This window comes from Oryctolagus cuniculus, chromosome 17 (assembly GCF_051225735.1).
Source record: "Oryctolagus cuniculus isolate XC-2025 breed Fujian yellow rabbit chromosome 17, ASM5122573v1, whole genome shotgun sequence".
Taxonomy (NCBI): Eukaryota; Metazoa; Chordata; class Mammalia; order Lagomorpha; family Leporidae; genus Oryctolagus; species Oryctolagus cuniculus.
Window position 1 is genome coordinate 41,737,288 of NC_142883.1, and position 20,201 is coordinate 41,757,488.

The 20,201-nt window shown below is 60.1% G+C and overlaps 1 protein-coding gene and 1 long non-coding RNA gene across 4 annotated transcripts in view; one reads left to right on the forward strand and one right to left on the reverse strand.

Moving 5' to 3' along the window:
* The window catches only part of RHBDL3 (rhomboid like 3), a 43,478-nt gene extending 27,990 nt beyond the window's left edge, over nucleotides 1-15,488 (reverse strand). Inside the window, exons 1-2 of one of the 3 annotated variants that reach the window (XM_051824656.3) lie at nucleotides 15,062-15,488; nucleotides 13,693-13,716 (exon numbers count right to left, since the gene is read on the reverse strand). In XM_051824656.3, coding sequence (XP_051680616.1) covers nucleotides 13,693-13,716; nucleotides 15,062-15,172 — 135 coding nt within the window. In that variant the 5' untranslated portion in view covers nucleotides 15,173-15,488. Of the gene's footprint in view, nucleotides 1-13,692; nucleotides 13,717-13,901; nucleotides 14,015-15,061 lie in introns of those variants that run through there. The other 2 variants (XM_089317425.1, XM_051824657.3) reach the window with 2 other exon arrangements.
* Nucleotides 15,489-15,893: 405 nt separating this feature from the next.
* Nucleotides 15,894-16,485, forward strand: LOC149121195 (uncharacterized). The gene is made up of 2 exons (XR_016223852.1): nucleotides 15,894-16,032; nucleotides 16,307-16,485. It is a non-coding gene; the product is annotated as an uncharacterized LOC149121195 (long non-coding RNA).
* The last annotated feature ends 3,716 nt before the right edge of the window (nucleotides 16,486-20,201 follow it).

The window sequence follows — 20,201 nt, forward strand, 5'->3', positions numbered from 1 at the left end:
ATCAACGTGAGGAGCCCCATCGGGTCAGTTAGGGAGGGCAGGGTCTAACTCTCTAACCTCTCTGCCATCTTCCCACAGAGTCCACTCAACGCCCACCCCACCCCTGCCAGGAAACAGCCTGCGTGGCTCACACGGGAGCTCTCAGAGGCAGGCACGGGAAGATACGAGTGTGGGACAGAGAGGCTGGAAAGCCAGGCCACAGTGCCCCTTTGCAGAGGTCAGAGGGGCTGTTTGAGGAAGTGGACTGTACGCGCAGCTTTCTGAGACAAACCAGGGAGACAGATGGACAGAGAGAGATCTTCATCTGCTGGTTCCAAATGGCCACGCAGCCAGGGCTGGGCCAGGCCAAAGCTAGGAGCTTCTTCCGGGTCTCCCAAGTGAGTGCAGGGGCCCAAGCACTTGGGCCATCTTTCACTGCTTTTCCCAGGCGCATTAGCAGGCAGCTGGATCAGAAGTGGGGCAGCCAGGACTTGAACCAGTGCTCACATGGGATTTTGGCACCACAAGCTGCAGCTTAACTCACTAGGCCACAATGTTGGCCCCTGGAAAGATACGTGGGAACAAGCACCCAGGGGTGGGCGTTGTGGCACAGCGGGTTAAGCCGTCGCCTGTGACACATGCCATACTAGTGCCAGCTCAAGTTCCGGCTACTCCACTTCCAATTCAGCTTCCTGCTCATGTGCCAGGGACGGCAGCTCTTAGCACAATGAGGGCTCCTGCCACCCATGTGGGAGACCGGGATGAAGCTCCAGTCTCCTGCCTTCAGCTTGGACCAGACTTAGCTGTTGCAAGCATTTGGGGAATGAACCAGTGATTTGAAGATCTCTCTCTCCCCCTCTCCATCTCTTTCTGTTACTCTGCATTTCAAATAAATAAATAAATAAATAAATCTTCTTTAAAGAAGAATACTAGCACCTAATTTTGCTTAGTGTTCTCATGGGGTCAAACACTGCTTAAGTACTTTCTATACACTGCTGCTTCGAGCCCCACAACAAGAGTCCCTAGCAGACTCTGAGGAAACAGAGGCACGGAGAAGTTGGCACAGAGAGCCGAGGTGACCGGTCTGGCCCGTGGCGGAGCCAGGATTCCACCTGCAGGCAGCTTGGCGCTGCCGTGACATCACCCACCACCGCCTCCTGGACCAGAGGTGAGTGCCGACCAGGAAGCTCGCAGCCCTGCTGCACACAGGCGGCCTGAGGAGGGACGAGCCCCCCGCAGCGACAGCTCTGAGCTGTCAGCGCTCAGACTAGGAAACCCAGCCTGCAGAGGGAAGCAGGCAAAGGCAGCCAGTGAGGGGCCCCTCCTGCCCGCTCCACCCCAGGGACGCACCAGCCTGGCCCTGCCTGGTCCCACATGGCCCTCACATGCGGCCAGCATGTGTGTGTGTGTGTGTCGGGGGGCTCATCCTGGGAAGCCTGTAGGGGACAGGTCTGGTGCCCTGTATGGGGGAGGAAGCCCCATGGCTTTGCCTGCGCTGGGAGCACACACACCAATCCCCTCCCACGGGCCTCCTCGCCTGGCAGGGCGGTGGGGTGGGGGTGGGGGTGGGATCAGCTCCAGACAAAGAGCCACCTGCTCTCCTCCCTGGCCCCGTCCCCATCCAGGATCCCTGCTGTTGTCCTAGTGACAGGGCTGCCCTGTGGCTCCTCCAGCCCCCGCCCCCTCCACAGCCTGCCCACCCAGCCCCAAGCACATTACGGCCTCCAGACTGCGGAGAACAAGCTGGAATCCAGCCGAGTCTCTGTTCTCTGCCAAAGCTCTACCTTTCATGCCAGGGCCAGACAGGCCCAACAATGGGGGGGTCACGGCTACCCTAATGACGAGGCCTCAGGGACTCCCTTGGATGACTGGGGGGAAGGAGAGACTGCCCTGGCTCCATAAATGCACACGGGACCCCACTGTGACCACCACCAGATACCCGGGAAGAAAATGACAATGGGCATGGGGCACCGAAGGTAAGGGGGGAAAACAGAGGGAGACAAAGGGAGAAAGAGACCCCCAGAGAGCCAGAGGCAGACAGGTGCCATTGATCCAGGAACCCCTGAAAGAGACTGTGGGGCACAGGCAGGGGCAGCAAGGAACAGGCAAAACCCCACGCCCCGCCACACACCAGCACTGTGTCACTGTGGCCAGCAGCTCGAGCTGTGACCCTTCCCTGGAACGAAGCAGATACGGGGCAGCTGCTCACTAGGGCACAGGGGCTCGCACGGGCCAGCTCCACTTGCCTCACTCAGATCGGGGGTGAGGGGTGAGGCTCCTGCACAGCCGGGGGCGCCCTCTCGGGGAGTGCACCCTGCTCTCAGACCTCCTTCGCAGCCTGGGCAGGGGGAGGAGTCTGCTGAAACAAGACCTATGCATAGGGTTTCCTCGTGAGCAAAGTGCTGGAGGTCCTCCCCCAACCGCAGGGGTACATGCCCTGGACTTGCCCACTCTGGCCGTGGGGCGCCCTTGGGACAAGGTCTGGGCTGGGCATTCCTGAGGCTGCCTGCCTGGGACTGATCTGAGGGGAGCCAGGGAGCACCCTCTCAGCTGCTTCCTGAATAGGGCCCAGCACTGGGCTGAGGAGGGGGCAGCCAAGTCCACATTCAGCCTGCGCGGAGGACACTGGTGCAGAGGGAGGAGCCAGCCCGTTAATCCCCCACCCTCCCGCTGCCCCAGCCCTGGACCCAGCTCTTTGGCCCCTAATCCTCTGGGTCATTGACCCTGCCCAGCCTGAGGCCTCACAAACACGAACCATCTCCCTTTGCTGGCCCTGGACACTTAGACCACCCAGGCTGGGGAAAGGATCCCCAGGCTTCCCTTTGGGGCCACCCCCAGCTGCTGCCTCAGTTTTCCCATTGATCGGTAGGAGCTGTCCCTGCCTAGGCAGGTGTAAGGGGGTTCTTAGCCCATGCATATCAATAACCATGTGGGAACGGGGGATGGAAAGAGCAACCCACAACCCACCCAGCCCAGGCAGGCAGCTGATCTGTTCCCAATCCTGGCACAGTTAGGATACAGAGAGGAAATCTGGGGTCAGAATGAGGTGGCTCTGCATGGGGGGCAGGGTTGACACTGGGCTGGGACCACTCAGGTCTGTGCTGTCAGGGGGATCTGCTGACACTAGCTGAGATGGGCAGCAGATCAGGGAATCATAAATCACGGTCCAGGAGAGCCGGAAGCCACACTGCAGAGTCCTGGGAGCTGGAGGGGCCGCCAAGGGCCAGAGGCAGTGAGGAGGGGATTTCTGAGCAGCCCCTACCCCTCCGCAGGACAGCAGCTCCACGCTGAGCCTGTTCATATACACTGACCTGCGCTTGCTGTCAGGCTGAACCCCCTCACCAGGAGAGCTGACGTACGTGGAGTGCGTGCTACGCCCTGGAGCCTCAGCTCGTCACCTGCCCGGCTTGGCCTGGGACCATGCCAGCTTAGGCCTCTCGTCCCAGCGTGATTCTTAACAGTGCCTCCCTCTCTCTCTCAAAGTGGCCCAGCTTGGCTGACACAGTATACAGTCCCCTCCCCTCCACGTGAAGCTCACACAACTATTCTTAGCCCAGTTCACAGGGGGAAACTGAGGCACCAAGAGCCAAGCGGCCCAAGTTTGAACAGCCTGTAACCAGTGCAGAGGGTCGGAGGCTCGGGCAGAAGGGCTGGGAGTCTCTGCTGTCTCCCATCCTTAGGTTGTGGTGGCCAAGCAGAGCTTGTCACAGTCCAGCCTTCCCTCTCACCCATTCATCTAACAACAGTCACTGAGGATCAGCTGGGGCACAGGCATCACGCTCATAGTGCGGATGGCGAAACAGGTGGAGAGAACAAAAGAAAGTAGTTCAAGGTCAGAGCGCGAGACAACAGCGCAGACGGAAATAGTTCAGGCTGCCTCCACTGGGTGCGCTGGCCCTAGGCTTGCACCCCCTCTCCACCTCCCCCGGTTTTCCTCTGTGGTGTTCAGTTGTTGTAGGAGCACAGCACTTCCCTGCGTGGGCTCTGTGGAACCCCTGGGTTTGGGAAGCCCCCTCTGCAGGGGCACTATGCACAGAGCCGCAGCCAGGAGACGCCGTCTGGCTTCGCCCAGCCCAGCAGGCTCCCGGCTCGCAGGACGTGTGACCGTGGCACCGTTCCACGGGCAACCTCCACAGAGCGTGCTGTGGGGAAAGCGCCCACGTGCAGGGCAGACTCCTACTGCCCTTTGCTGAAGCGCAGCCTCTCTGTTGGTGGCTTGCGACCGGCCTTTCACCCCCAGGTTGGCAGTGGCACAGGGCCACTTTGCCAGAGTCCAGGCCCAGCCAAAGGGTTGACCGGGGACACCCGGCCCCAGAAGAGGCAGAAGCATCAGCGACCAGCCTAATGGGGCTGCCGAGCTGAGCTCACAGGGAACAAACCCCACGGGACCAGGGATTTGCCTGCTCAGCACCCGGGACAGCAGCTCGGCTTCTCCCCACCAGGCTGCAGGCCAGCCGCAGGGCCAGGGCTCGGGAACTTAGCCGGCAGCAAGGGAGCCTAAGTGGAAGAGGGGGACATGCTTACTTTACATCTATTATGCATGTGTGACCCACACAAGCTGTCGGTCCACGGCAAATGAGTGTCTGGTCCCGGCTGCCCCTCTCCTCCTGCTGGATCTGATGGGTCCATGGGCACTTGCAAGGACCCCAAAAGCAGCACCTGGGACCCACAAACCAGTTACCATCCTGCTAAAAACCCCTCAGGTCTAGAAGGTAGGAGCCGGGATCTAGGAGAGGCTCCCATCCCCGCTGTGTCCTCTGTGCCCTGGGAAACCTCTGGGCGTGCGCACAGCCGCCCCTCCCCACTGCGGGGGGGCTTACCAAGGCTCATCCGCGGGGCTCCCTGCATCATTACCCGGCCTCTGAGCTGCCCAAGGGTTTATGGCTCCGCCTGGCCGCCCCCACCCCTCTAGGCAGAGCCCACCAGGGAACTCTGGCCCATTCACAGTTATTTACAGCCCCATAAATTAGGTGCGGGCGCAGCTGCCAGGGTCAGGCGGCCGGTTATGGGAGCAGCACTCTCTCTTCCAGCTGTCCTTTCCTGCACATGACGCCGCCAACTGTCCCACCGAGGAGACCACCCCATTCTCTCTCTTTACAAGACTGAGCGTCACACGGCCATTGTTGTTATTCTCACATCACCCCTAGGGCGAGTGTGAGCAGTCCCACTTGACGGACATGGAAACTGAGGTGCTCAGAGCTGGGTGACCACCTGAGACACTGAGTGAGGAGAACCAGGCCTGTCTGGCCCGCCCTAAGGTGGGCCTAGGAGTGCACGTTCAAAGATTGCAAGCCTTAGTAGGAAGGGGAGGGGCAGTTCCCCCCCAACGGAGGCTCCAGGGCTCCTGATGCTCCCTGCTGCCCTGGATGTGGCCAGGACGTGTGCTGGCAGCTGGGGGAGCCCTGGGGACCCCAGGACGGGGGCGCACCACTCCTGCAGCTGCGCTCCTGGGCCTCTCTCCTCTCGCCAAGGCAGAGAGCTGAGCCCAGGCTCTGGGGCCAACAGGCTGATTAGGGAGCTAGCGCATTCCTCCCCCAGCAGACAAGCGGGCCTCCTGGCCCGAGCCCAGGCAGAGATGCTGCACAATGGGCATGCTTCCAGAAAACCACCCAGCTCTCCACCCCAGAGAGCAGGGGAAGGAGAGACCCCGGCCTTCCCCAGCATGGAGGAAGCTGCGGTCAGGTGGGCAATGAGGGGTGGGAGACGGCCTCTTCCCACCAGGCCCCGGCCCTCACGCTTCTGAGAGCACACCCCGGCAGGTAGGCCCTGCTTCTCCCCCTCCAGGGCCACCCCAAGACCTGGCAGCACACAGCTGGCTCCCCTTTCCCAGCAGGCAGTGCCCCTGCCTCTGTCACATCGCAGGCGCTGAGGGGGCAGGCGACGGCTGTGACTCAGAGGCAGGACCCTTGGGTATCCAGGAGCACAAAGGCTGGCTGCCCATGCTGACTCATCTGGCCCAGCTGGACAAGGCTGCCCGGGGACTGAGCCGAGTCATGGCCATAAGGCCCAGGAGCCTGGAGGGAGCAGCCAGCCTGTGTGAGCAGGGAGGGGCTCTGACATCTGCCCCATCTCTCCCCAGCAGCCTAAGCCCCTGCCTCCTGCTGCTTCTCCTGGCAGCCACCAAAGAGCCCCTCTGTTCCCCCAGAAAACAGAGCTGAGATGTGTGGGGGAGGGGCACAGGACACAGCCCAGGAACAGACAGGCGGGATGAAGGGGCCCTGCACTTCATCATTTCAGAAGCCACCAGAAGCCTTGGGGACCAATGTACCGGCTGCAGGGGTCCCTCTTTACCCTGTGTCTTTGGGCGGGCCCTCCACTTGGTCTTTAGTCTCCTATCTAAAGTGGGGACAGCACGGGGCCAGTGTTGTAGCACAGCATCCATTTGGGCACTGGTTCGAGTCCCAGCTGCTCCACCAATCCAGCTCCCTGCCAATGCACCTGGGAAGGTGGCAAAAGATGGCCCAAGTCCTTGGACTCCTGCACCCACATGGGAGAGCTGGATGGAGTTCCAAGCCTGGCTTCAGCCTGTCCAGTCTGGGCTGTTGCAGCCATTTAGGGAGTGAACCAGTGGATGAAAGATCCCTCCCTCCCTCTTTCAAATACATAAACAAACCTTTAAAAATAAATAAAGGGGGGACAGCATGAGTCAACTCACAGAGCTGCTGGGAAATCAAAACGAGATGACAGACACAGATGTGCACAGTAAACACTCAGAGTTCACTCCCTCAAATATTTCCCAACTCACAAAGCCAGGGGGCTGGGGCTGGGTGTCGCCCTGGTTGTTCACAGCTCAAGGACCACACCGACTCGTTTCTGCAACACTAGACAGTGTCCTGGCTGCGCTCACGACTGCCCACACTCCAGGTCTGGTGGCCACTGAGACGTATAGCCCCACGCACCTGCTGCCCAGACACCTGGCTCTCACCGTCCACCTGCACAGGCAGGCACACAGGCCAGGTGAGCAGAGGGAGCAACTTGGGCACCGGCACTCCTCAGGCAGCCTTTGTGCAAAAACTAGAACTCCTCTCCTTTCTCTCTGGAAAGTCCCAGCATTCCAGTGTCTGCCCCAGAGAAGGCAGCTTGACGCGGGGAAGGGACTGGCTTGTGAACTGGACGATGATGCGAGACCCAGGTCCGCTGCATGCCGGTGCCTGTCCCGAGAGCGGTGTTTATTTCTGTAAATCCCAGCAACACGCAACCTCACTACTCGCTGCGCCGGGTCCCACCCTTCTAGAGTGGTTTGCAGAGGAGAAAACCGAGGCTTGGAGAGGTGGCCCAGCTGGCCCATCACCCCACAGCTAGCTGGAGCAGGGCGGGCAATCGACACACATGGGACCCTGCTGAAGGACCCCCACCCCCACCCCGCCCTGGTCATCACTCAGAGCAGCACACGAGCGAGTAGGGGTCTGCAGGGGGAACACAGGAGCTCAGGAACGGTTCCCCCAAGGAACCTCAGAAGCTCACTGCCCTGTCCCCTTGCCTGCAAAACGAGCCAGTGGGACAAGATGTGGCTATGGGTCTTCTGAGAACCCACGGTTCTCGAGGTGGCAGCAGCCACTCAGCGGCCAAGAGGTCAACGTGGGTGTGGCAGTCCAGGTCGGGACCTACTGGAGAGGGCGTTCAACTCGGGACACTGCACCCAGGGCTGGAGTTTGACCTGCCACTCACTCTAGTACATGGGTACCTGTGCTGTGTCCCACGGCCAGTCAGCAGGTGCACGCTCTGGGGCCCCCGGCCCTCCTGCCCAAGTGCTATTGGATGCTTTTTGCTCACAGGGTTCACTCCAGCATCACTGGGGCAGGGGCATCTCCAGCCCCCAGGGGGTTGGGGGCACAGAGCCCCAGCGAGGGCTCCGGGTTAGCCCATGGCTTTGTCCCTCGCTGGGAACCTCGCTGTGCCGCTGACTCAATTGTTCTGGGGGCTGCGACCACTGTCTGCGGGGCAGGTGTTTCCTCTGGCCCCTCACTAATCCATGCAGCCGTTCCAGCCGAGGCTTTTGTCAGCTCCCAGCAGCCCCAAGCCAGCCTGCGGGACTACGAATGAGGCAGGCTTCAGGCTCAGGCCCAGGGGAGGCCTCCAGCCTGGAGAAGAGGGGTGGGCAGAGAGGCCACGGGGGGAGGGCAAGCAGGACTTCTCAGGGAGCCACCTTCCCCAGAGGGCCCCTGTGCCACCTGATTCCCAGGTAAGAGACGCTTGTCCAGTGCCGGCTGGGAACGAGGTACAGGGCGAGGTATCCATTTCATTTTCACAGTTACCCTGGAGGTCAGGATTGTCACCCCCATTTCACAGAGGAGGAAACTGAGGCTCAGGAAGCTCATGTCATTGTTCCCATCACAAAGTCACTACGACTTGGAGCCAGGTCTATGACTCCAAGTCCAATGTCCTGCTCCCAGGAGCTCACCTAGGCCGCCCCACGTTCTGTGTAGCACATGTTTGTCAGGTTGGAGGGGCTGTTGACACCTCCCTGCTTTCCTTTCGGGAGATTAGCAAAGCGGGGTGTTCGTTCCCAGCATCTGAGAAACGCTCGCTCTCAGCAGGAAGAGGAGAAGGGAGGCACATGTCACTTTCACTTCTTCCTTTTCCTTCTTGCCCCTCTTTTATAAAGATTTATGTGTTTGTTCATTTATTTGAAAAGGAAAGGGAGAAAGACAGAGAGACCAAGGGAGGGAGAGGGAGACGAGGAGGGAGGGGGAGAAGAAGAGGGTAAGGAGGGAAGGGGGGAGGGGGAGAGGGGAGGGGGAGAGAGAGAGGGAGAGAGACAGACCAAGCTTCCATCTGCTGGTTCACTCCCCAAATGCCTGTTACAGCCAAGAAGCCAGGAGCCAGGAGCTCCAGGAGAGTGTCCCTCGTGCACAGCAGGAACTCAAACGCTCGGGCCATCGCCTGCTGCACCTGCTGCGTTAGCAGGTGTCGGAGCCAGACTCTAACTGGCACTGACACGGCAGCAGATGTCCCAACAGTGGCCTAACCTGCGGCTCTGCAAAGCCTGTCTTCTCCCTCGCTCTTTGAAGCTGGAGAGCACCTATGCTTCATGGACTAACCAGAACTTTGCTCCAAATCCTGCTCAGTAAGCATTTGAAGATGGCTGAGACATTTTTAAGGGTGAGCCTGGAGATGGTTTTTTTAACCCAGGAAGCCCTTTGGGGATTAACTGGACTCCAATCCCGCATCTGCCAGAGCCCCACTATTTGGACTTGGATCAAACCTCCCCGGGATTCAAGAAGCACCTGAGAATGAGACTATCAAAGCTAACTTGAAAAAGAGAAGCTTTTAAGAAATCTATTGAACAAACATCCAGCAACAACTCGAGGGTCCATGACCTGAGCAATATTACAAGTACCAATGGGACAGGTCAGAAATCAGAAACAAGTCCAGTGCCCCGTAAAATTTCACCAAAAAAACATTTGTCAATGGGCAGCAGAAGGGTTCTTAGGATGGGAGGCCAGCATAACTAGACAGGAATAAGATCCAGGTGTAATACAGAGTCTGCAGGGCTAGCACTGTGGCGTAGTGGGTTAAGCCTCTGCCTGTGGTGTCGGCATCCCATATGGGCCCCAGTTCAAGTCCTGGCTGCTCCTCTTCTGATCCAGCTCTCTGCTGTGGCCTGGGAAAGCAGTAGAAGATGGCCCAAGTCCTTGGGCCCCTGCACCCACGTGGGAGACCTAGAAGAAAGTGCTGGCTTCAGATCAGCTCAGCACTGGCCATTGTAGCTATTTGAGGAGTGAACCAGTTGACGGAAGATCTTTCTCTCATCTCTCCCACTCTGTCTGTAACTCTACCTCTCAAATAAATAAAATCTTTTTTTAAAAATTTCAAAAATATATAGTCTGGTTTTTTTTTTTTTGTTTGTTTTTTTTTTTTTACAGGTAGAGTGGACAGTGAGAGACAGAGAGAAAGGTCTTCCTTTTACCGTTGGTTCACCCTCCAATGGCCAGTGCGCTGTGGCCGGCCAGGAGCCAGGTGCTTCTCCTGGTCTCCCATGGGGTGCAGGGCCCAAGGACTTGGGCCATCCTCCACTGCACTCCCGGGCCACAGCAGAGAGTTGGACTGGAAGAGGGGCAACTGGGACAGAATCCGGCGCCCCAACCAGGACTAGAACCCAGTGTGCCGGCGCCGCAGGTGGAGGATTAGCCTATTGAGCCGCGGCACTGGCCTGTCTGTGATGTTTTTAATCACAGTAAAAGTCATAAGAGGTAGAAGGGCACACTTGCGAGAGCTGGAAAAGAGGCTGGGGCCAGCTTTGTGGCACAGTGAGTTGTCACTGCCTGCAATGCCAGCATCCCATGTGAACATCAGTTCAAGTCCCGGCTGCTATGATTCTGACCCAGCTCCCTGCTAATGCACCTGGGAAAGCAGCAGATGATCCAAGTGCTTGGGCCCCTGAACTCACGTGGGAGACCCAGATCAAGTTCCAAGCTCCTGGCTTCAGCCTGGCGCAGCCCTAACTGTGGTAGCCACTTGGGGAGTGAACAGCAGACAGATGTGTGCACATGTGCATGCTCTTTCCCCCTTCCCTTCAAATTAAGGAAAACAAAACAAAACAAAAGCAGGGCTGGCATTGTGGCACAGTAGGCTACGCCTCCGCCTGTGGCACCAGCATCCCATGTGAGCACTGGTTTGTCTCAATTGCTCCACTTCTGATCCAGCTCTCTGCTATGGCCTGGGAAAGCAGTGGAAGATGGCCCAAGTCCTTGGGTCCCTGCACCCACATGGGAGATCTGGAAGACACTCCCAGCTTCGGATCAGCACAGCTCAGGTTGTTGTGGACATCTGGGGAGTGAACCAGTGGATGGAAGACCTTTCTGTCTCTCCTTGGCAAATAAATAAATAAGTAAATAAAAATCTTAAAAAGGAGGAAGAAAACTGTGTCAGGTCTAAAGCAACCAAAAGAACCATACAAGAAAAGCACAACAGATTCAGTAACAGAAAAAGAAGACATGTAAACCACAGCACGAGATTATAACAACATTCGTATTTATGGTAATGTCAACTTTCCAATATTTAGGAAAACCATCAAGATTCTCATGATATGAGGAGATAATTTCCTCTAGGAAAACAGAGGGACCAGGGTTGTGGTACAGTGGGTTAAGTCACTGCCTGAGATACCAGCATCCCCTGTGGGTGCTGGTTCAAGTCCCGGCTGCTCCATTTCTAATTCAGCTCCCTGTTAATACGCCCAGGAAAGCAGCAGCAGATGGCCCAAGTCCTTGGACACCTGCTACCCATGTGGGAGACCTGGATGGACTTCCAAGCTCCTGGCTTCTGCCTGGTCCGGCCTCAGCAGTTGCAATTATCTGGGGAGTGAATCAGCAGATGGAAGATTTCTCTTTCTCTCCCTGTCTCCCTCTCTCTGTAACTCTGCCTTTCAAATAAATAAATCTTAGGGGAAAAAAATCTTAAAAAAAAAAAAAAAAGGGCAACGGACACATGGACCCCATGGTTTCCTGCGATCTGGGAGCAGATGAGGACGGACGGCATGGTGGCCCTGCCATGCCCCTGCCCGAGCTGGCCATGCAGGTGCCAGAATGCCAGGGGCTCAGGGAAAACTTCCACGGGACTGGGCTCACCGCCCTCCGCTCCAGCTGAGACTGGGTGACCACCTATATCCTTCTGACCCAGGAAGGACACGGGCACATCCCTGGCTCATTCCAGCCTCCCGGTCATTGACCTCCAGAAGGTGAACCCCACGTTGCTTGCGGGGACTCTGACATGTGTCGGATCCCTCTCCACAGCGGGGCTCATCTAGGCTGCCTAATTCTGTATCAAACGCAAGGGAAGCTGCCTGGAACCCCAGCCAGGTTTTCCTCCCCAAGTTCGCCCGTTTATCCGTCACCAAATCCAACTGTCAGGTCTAGAGGGAGAGGCAGAAAGGACGAAAGGTTTCAGCCTTCTGAGGTCGGATGTCTGTGAAGCTTCAGACCCACTTTTCCTTTAGGTCTCCTGGGGGAAAATGGGGGGTGGCTTAACCAAGCAGCGGTGATGGACGCAGAAGACCCAGACACCTGTCATGGCGACAGCCCTGCTCAGCAGCGAGCCTCCTTAAACCCAAAGCCTGATGGCAGGAAAGAAAAGAGATAAACACAGCGGCAGGGGGACGGGGGGTGGGGGGTGGGTAGCTATCGGAAAAGCTTAGTACGAGAGAAAACTGTCCAGGGTAAGGCTTGCTAGTTCTTCCTAGAATTAAGTCTGTCTCCCCAGACGCGGGGGCGGGGGTGCTCTTCTGACACCCAGGTCCTCCATCCACTGGGAGAAGTTGGATTTTCTGGTGCCCCAGCTGATATAGGGGCTATGCATTCTCTCTGCTTCCTCCAGCTCCAAACTGTTCCGAGTAGAAGTTCTCCTCTAGTCACTCGGTTTGTTTTAAAATGTAAACACAGATAGGAATTGGCAGGGAAAATCGCCCAAATGAGAAAGACACAGCAAGGAAGGGAACGATACGCTGTGTTCTGGGTCCCGGTGCTAAATGCAGCAGGCGGTGCGCGGGGCTGGCAGCCCGGCGGCAGTGGCACGGCTCCCTCCAGCTCCCGTGTCAGGGCAGCAGCTGCTGCGGGCTTGGGAGCAGGAGGCAGAGTGGGCGGCACTCAGGAGAGGAGGGAAGAGAGGCTGCATCCGATCCCGAGAGGAGCAGTGGGTGCCCCTCCAAAACCACAGCCAGGCCAGGCCCCCAGCATGTGTCTCAGCCCCTCTGAGTGCCTGCATTTCCCGGGTTCCTCAAACTGAAGCCCTCTCCAGCCACAGCTGCCACTGTTGCCAGCCTTCCCTCCCTCCCCTCTCCCTTCAGGACCCAGCCCCAGTGAGCTCTTCTTCGTTCTCGGCTCACTGCACTGCCTCCAGTGCCCGCACTCCACCGCTCCTCCAACCCGGTCTCCCAGAGTGCTTCCAAAGCCCCCCCACCCCCCACCCCCCACCCCGAGCCAAGGCCTGGCTCGAGCCACTTCTTCAGCTCTACTTCCCTCTCCAGCCCGACTCATGCCAGTTCTCTTCCAGCCGCACTAACTTCAGGGCACCATCTACCGCGCCCTGGACCGGGGAGGCGGTGCTTGCCACCCCACACTGGGACCTGGCCCGCCTCCTCTCCTTCCGCGCCAGCGGACAGACAGGAAGAAGAAAATGCCAACGGCGCCCCACAGGAGTGCAGAGCAGAGAAGCATCTGAAGGTCAAATGACCATCTCCAGGCTCAAAAGGCCACACCTGGAACCCCGCCCCCACTCCCCACCCCTCGGGTTCTCAGACACTGCAAATAACCATAAACCATTTCCCACGTGCAACCTCTCAGCACTGCCCTACCCCATGAGAGAATTTTAAAAAATGGAGTCAGCCTTCAAGGGAGCCCATACTGTGAGTCACCCCCAAGGATGGCGGGATTTGACTCCAGCACGGCTAGGGACCCGTGACGGAGGGGGAAAGGAGACGCATGGCGGACCCAAGCCCTGCCCCGCGCCTCTGCAATCGCCTGGCACTCAGCGCGCTTCCCAGGCATTCAACACACACGGTGCCGTTCCTCCCGCTCTGCTGCAGAGAGAAAGACCCTCTAGGGTAGCCAGGCGCCTCCGCCAGACACCTGGAGAGGGGCGTGGCTCCGCCCAAGACGCACTAGGCCACGCCCCCGGCTCGCCACACGGCCCCAGGAGCGCAGAGCTGGGGAAGCCCACGCAGGCAGGCAGGGCCGGAAGGCAGGCGGGGGGGGCGGGGGGATTTAACCGCTCACGTACCTGATCAAACAGGACTTTCCAGTGCTGGTAGAGCGAGCCATGCAGGAGAGGAGGAAGAGGAGAGAAAGAGAGACACAGTGGTCACCAAGGTCTCGGCAGCCCCCTGAGGCTTCTGACCTAGCCCCCCAGCTGTTGCCCCGCAGAGCCCAGGGAGAACCCGGGAAGAGCTGGGCAAATGAGTGCCCGAGGCGAGAGAGGAGGGAACGCACCGCAGGTGCGGGCTGGGGGCGCAGACCGGACCCGCAGGCCGAGGGACGAGCAGACCCGCGGTGAAACCGCCAGTTCCAGGCGCCCACCTCCGGCCAGGTGCCTGGAGTAACTTGTGCTACCGACAGCTGAGGTCCGCCCCAGGTGTGGGCAGCAGAGACCCCTCCTCGGGACGTTCAGCCCGCACGGCTGTTCAGGGCTTGGGGTGGGAGGTGGGGGATGGAGGTTCCCTACTGACACCAGGCAGTTCTCCGAGTCTGAGTCGAGGTGCTGAGAACAGGTGATTCTACCAGGGGCCCAGGGCAGGCAGGCAGGGACAGGTTTACCCGCAGAAAACAGAGAAAATCATAAACCGCCGGCCCCACTGTGTAGCCCTGACTTGGGCTAGGTCGTAGCTTGCGGGATGTGGCCTCGCTTTCGCCCCACGACGCTGGGGGAGAGATGGGCAGGATGGGGGGTCTGCCCGCCTTTCACTGCGGTGTGCATGTAACTCCAGGAGGGAGCAGCTGAGACACCCCAGTGCTCAGGGCCGGCTCCCACGGCGGGCGCGACGGGGACCCAAGCGGCTGATGGCGGGGAAGCCCGCGGGGAAGCCCTCCTGACACCCCCCCCCCGCGCCGGGAACCGTCGCCCACACTGACACGGGCTGGGCCCCTCGCGAGGCGCAAACCCTGCTGCCCGCACTCCTCTCCCTGCTCCGGCTCGGCGACAGAGGCCAGCTTGCATTGCAGCCAACGTCGCGACAAGGCTGGCGCGGGGCGGAGCAGAGGGTCGCCAGTGCAATCTGCGGGGCCGGGTCCCGGGGACTCTGCGGCGCCTGCAGGTCGCGGGGGGAGGGGGGGAGTCACGGCTGTGACGCGGCTGCCTCTGCGGGAAAACGCCGTGTCCCGGGCACTGCACCAGCCACGGGGCGAGGGCTCTCGCGGCCGGCGAGTCCCCGGCGCAGCGGCGCGCCTGTGTCCCGCAGGGAAGCCGTGGGCGCCCGAGCCGGGGTGACGCGTGCGCTCCGGGGACCCGGGGCCCGCAGCCCCTCCCGCCCGTGGGGACCCGTCCAATCCCGGGCGCTTCCGCGTCACCTTGACGCCTCCAAGTTGCCCCGCGGGGGCGGCCCTACCCTCGGCGCCCCCTAGAAAGTTTGCCCGGGCTGGGGAGGGGCACTCACGTCCTCTGGCGCGGCAGGCGGCCGCTCCTCCGGCCCCGGCTCCAGCTCCTCGATGCGCTCCGCTTCGGCGCAGGCGGCCACTGCGGGGCCCGGGCTGGGGTGCTCGCCCATGGCCGAGGAGGGTCCCGGGGCGCCGGGCTAACTTTGCGCCTCGGCGACCGCTCCGCTCGCAGGGCTCGGTGCACGCCGTGCCGCCTCCGCGCCAGCCCGGCCACCGGCGCCTGCCCCCATGGCCCCGGCCCCCGCGCCGCCGCAGCCGCCTGCTTGCAGCCCCGGGACGCCCGGCCTCAGCGCCGCCAAACTTCTCCGCTCTCGCCGGCCTCGGCCTCCGCCTGCCCCCCACCCCAGCCCCCGAGCCCAGCTCCGAGGCGAGAGCGCCCTTGGGCCGGCCCCGGCCCGGCTGGTCCCCGCGTTCCCTTCCCGCTTCCCGCGGCCCCCGCTCTGCGCCGGAGTCTCCTCCTCCCCGCGGACTCCTCGGGGCGGTGCGCGGGCGGGGGCGGGGCTGCTCGCCGGGACCGCACGCCCCCGCCCCCACCGCCACTCCGCACGCCCCCGCCGGGGCCGCAGCGGTCCGAGCCGCGCGGTCCCGGGAGCGGCGGATTCGGGGACTGCGCTGCGTCGCCCACCCCCCACCCAGAACCAGCGGCGTCCACTCCGGGCCTGGGTTTGTCTCCCATCTGCCTGATGAGCACTTGGAAGCGGCAAGTGTGAAAAGGAGGCAGAAGCGAGGTTTTCATCGCGTTGGCAAGGTCGAGGTTAACGGGGGGGGGGGGTGCTGCGGGCCCGGGACCCCTCACCCCCACCCCGAGATCCCCGTGCGCCGCCGTCTCAGGTCCCGGGAGCTTCCCGGAGGCCTAGCTAGGGACGGGAGACGTCAGCTGGGGGATCCCGGGTCCCAAACCCCACGTCTTGTCTTCCCCGCACCCGGAGCCGCAGGACTGCCCAGGCTGCACCTTGCCACGTGGACAGAGGTTAGCCCAGGGAAGAGCCCGCGCTGGGAGAGGCGGTGAAGGCACTAAAGCCCGCAGGAGGGAAGTCAGCGCGCAAGATTAGGGGAGCTGCATTTCCTACAGGCCAGAGCCCCTGGGAGGAGCCGCCTCCGGGGCCAGAGGCTGTCTCCCTGCGGTTCCCAGCCCGCGCCGAGGCAGCGCCCGTAGTCTTCTCACCACACACCCACACGCTCGCCTTTGCCTCTCGAAAACTGAGGCTGTTTTCCCGAGTGAACGTTGCAATTCCTGTTTCCAGAACGAACAGGACCCCAGCGGCGGCATCCGACCTGTGGCCGGCCCACCCAGCAAGAAGAAAGGACGTTCACTCCACTCTCATTAGGGGAGCTCGCTGCAGACACCGATTTTCATCGCGGATTCAGAAAGTGTGATCGGGCTCAACTATTTTTGTTTTCCACCACCCAACCCCCATCCCTACTCTACTAACAAGTCAAGATCCTGCCAAGATCTCCTTGTAAATAAAACTGTCTGCACGGGGTGTGATTCTGAAAACACAAGAGGCGCTGGCTTTGCTGCCGCCTTCTGCCCAGGTCTGCCTGCAGGGGAAGGGCCTCAGCAGGCTCCTGGGATGCGCCAGTGCTGCCACACTGGGAATGCAGAGATGGATAAGACCCAGAGCTTGCCCTCCAGAAACAGCTTAATTGGGGGTGGCAAGATGGCCAGCATAAGGATAAGTGCTGGATTCAAGAGAAGGTCCAGGGGGTGGACGGAGTCCTCGCGGGTCCAGGAAGGCGTCCCAAGGGATATGCCCCAGAAGCAGGCATTGGGGACAGGTACAGGGGAAACGTTCCAAACAGAGAGGACAGTATGGGGTATGGCCAGGGCTGCACATGGGAGGCAAACTGCCAGCAACCTGTCCTGGCTGGAAACCAGAGCAAGGTGCTCAGTGTAGGGAGCCTCGCCTGGAAGGGGCATGGAGAAGAGCTTGGACTTTATCCTAAGGGCATTTGGGAGCCACTGAAGGACTGTGAGCAGAGAGCAGCATTTGAAAAGATCCCTGGGGGGCCAGCGCTGTGGTTTAGTGGGTAAAGACAGCCACCTGCAGTGGACACCGGTTCTAGTCCCGGCCGCTCCACTTCTGATCCAGCTCTCTGCTATGGCCTGGGAAAGCAGTAGAAGATGACCCAAGTCCTTGGGCCCCTGCACCCATGTCAGAGACCCAGAAGAAGCTGCTGTCTCCTGGCTTTGGATCAGCGCAGCTCTGGCCATTGCAGCCAATTGAGGAGTGAACCAGCGGGTGGAAGACCTGTCTCTCTGTCTCTCTCTCTCTCTAACTCTGTCTTTCAAATAAATAAATAAATCTTAAAAAAGAAAAGGTCCCTGTGGCTGTCGTTCAGAGGCTGGACAGGAAGAATCATGGCCTGAGCACAGGGACATGGGAGGTGGGTGCCTTCCAAGGCAAAGGGCAGGACTGCAGCAGCAGTTGGAATGAGGGGAGAGCAGGACCTGAGAAGTGCCCAGGAGGGCGACTCGTTCCTCCTCTGCCCCAGAGCAGTTTGCCCCTCCTCGACAGGCAGCATTCCCAGAATCCCCCTGCAAGAGACTGCTTCCCTCTCCCTGGCCGCTGCTGGGAGGACGGCCATCTGACGTCCTCTGCAGACCAGAGGCCACCCTGTCCACCTGGGGTCCTCAATACTGTCGAGCCTCCCAGCCAGCCCGCCCCATCCCTCAGCCCCAGGGAATCTGCAATTAGGTACACCCCACAGCCAGCAGACAGTGGGACTTGGGGCTGGGAACCAAGCCTGGAGCCTCTGAGGAATGGGGGGGGGGTGCTGGGACAGCTAATGGCTTTTGGTCCTCTCCATCTAAGACAGCCTAGGGACTGGCACCTTCTGTTGCCAGTTGGGGGAAGAGGAGCGAGGGGTGTGGAGTCTGCTCACTGTCCCTGAATGGCTGCTGTGGGCCAGGCAGTCACAGGTGCCTGGGGGTGTGCTGCACATGGGCCCTGCTCCTGCCCTGGGAGAAGCCCTGGGGTCCAGTGTGGGGTGACAGCAAGGCTGAGTGGCATTCCCAGCCTGCCCTTCATTTTGTAAGCCCTCCCCACCTGTGTCATGCTAAGTCACAGCAGAACAGGGTAAGGGCTTGGGGCAGGGCGGTTCAGACTCCAAAGGGCCAAACTGAGTTCTAAGGGGTAGGAGCTCGCTGTGGAGGTGAGCCTTGAAAGGCGGCAGGGGCGGTGGTGGGGTCCAGGACCAGTGCTGTGGTGTAGCCGGTAAAGCTGCTGCCTGCACTGCTGGCATCCCATATGGGTGCCAGTTCCGGCTGCTCTTCTTCTGATCCAGCTCTCTGCTATGGCCTGGGAAAGCAGAAGATGGCCCAAGTCCTTGGGCCCCTGCACCCACGTGGGAGACCTGGAGGAAGCTCTGGCCATTGCAGCCATTTGGGGAGTGAGCCAGCAGATGGAAGATTTCTCTCTCTCTGTCTCTCTGCCTCTGCCTCTCTGTAACTCTACCTTTCAACTAAATAATAAATCTTAAAAAAAAAAAAAAAAACCACAAAGGTGGGGCCCTTTAAGGGGTAGAGGTGGAGATGTGTGGGTGCAGCAAGCGCACAAAGGCAGGCAAGCTGCTGAGGAGCCGATCACAAAGGAAGGATGGCCAAGCAGGTGAGGGGGACCACGTCCTGAGGGCGATCACAAAGGAAGGATGGCCAAGCAGGTGAGGGGGACCACGTCCTGAGGGCGATCACAAAGGAAGGATGGCCAAGCAGGTGAGGGGGACCACGTCCTGAGGGCGATCACAAAGGAAGGATGGCCACGCAGGTGAGGGGGACCACGTCCTGAGGGCCTCGGGGGCCAGCCTGAGGCCTGAGGGTGATGGAGAAGCAGGGATGGCTTCTACCTGGAGCAGTGTTTTGGGAAGATTAAGTTGGCAGCAGCTCAACAGCACCGTTCGTTCGGAGAACAGGGAGTGAGTGCTCGTGATTTGCCAGACCCTGGCCGAGGTGCTGAGAATACAAAGAGGTTAAGACCCAGGTCCTGGCCTCCTGGGAGAAAATCAGGGAGACAGAGCGCGGGGGTGGGGTGGGGGGGAGTCCCTCTAGTGCGCCCTCCAGGGAGGGGCGTGGGTGGGCTGGGGGGTTTAGTAAGGATCGAACTTCTGCCACTGAAGGGCGGGGAGGCGCTGCTGGGGGAGGAAGGGCAGGGGTGAGGGGAGCGAGCTGTTTGTTTGTGGACACCTTGAGCTAATGAGAAGCCGGGGAAGGAACACTAAGAGCTGTAATTATAGCTCAAAGCAAATGGCAGTGCCCAGAGGCGGGGAAAGACGGGTAGCTCTTTCTCCAGCACCTCTTCTGCTTGGTTCTCTTGGGCAGGTTTTCCACTCTGAGGCTTCGCTCCACCAGGCCCTTCCCCGCCAAGGCCCTGGCCCCCTCCCCACCGGGAGCCCCAGTCATCTGAGAAACTGGTGGCAGAAGGGTGCCTAGCGGTGGCTCCTCACCTGCCTGAGATGAGCCCCTGAGTTGTTTGTGCCTGAGATTCGAGCTGCGGCCCTCAATCCTTTTGTCTTCCAGGAATCCCCAAGTCATGTTTGAAGCCTGCAAGTCCAAACAGCGGCTGCGGGATCGGGGAGGAGGCAGCGGCTGGGAAGCCAGCCGCCCGCCATCCCCGGCTCTGGCCTTCACCCGCTGTGGCCCGCTGTCTGCAAGATCAAATGGAACCTGGCTGCCGCCCGCCGAAGCCGTTCCCCTCTCCTTTCGTCTCATCCTTTCACTCCAGGGCTCCTGGGCTTCTGAGTCACTTAAATCATTACGGAAAGCTGTGTAGGTTCACAGACACCAACCCCTTTCAAAGCGTGGCGTGGGCACCCAGACGTTGTGCTCAGAGAAGTGCAGGGGAAACTTTCCTGGTCCCAATGTGGCCAGTCACACATCCCGGGGAAACCTCGGCTGCTCGCCAGGGCCTCCCTCCCCCTGGGTCCTGGCCATCTCCGTGGGCTTGCCTGGTTCTGGGGGTCCCATTTCTGGATCCTCCGTGGGGCCAGGCACTTTGGCGCGACCTCGAGTAGTGCTGCAGGTCTTGGGTGTGTCTCCTTCCTCGCAGCCCCTTTTTCCTCTTGACCTTGTGTATGTTATCTAAGTTTCATTCTCCAGAGAACAGAATGCACATTCCTTGCAGGGGAGGACTGTGGCTCATT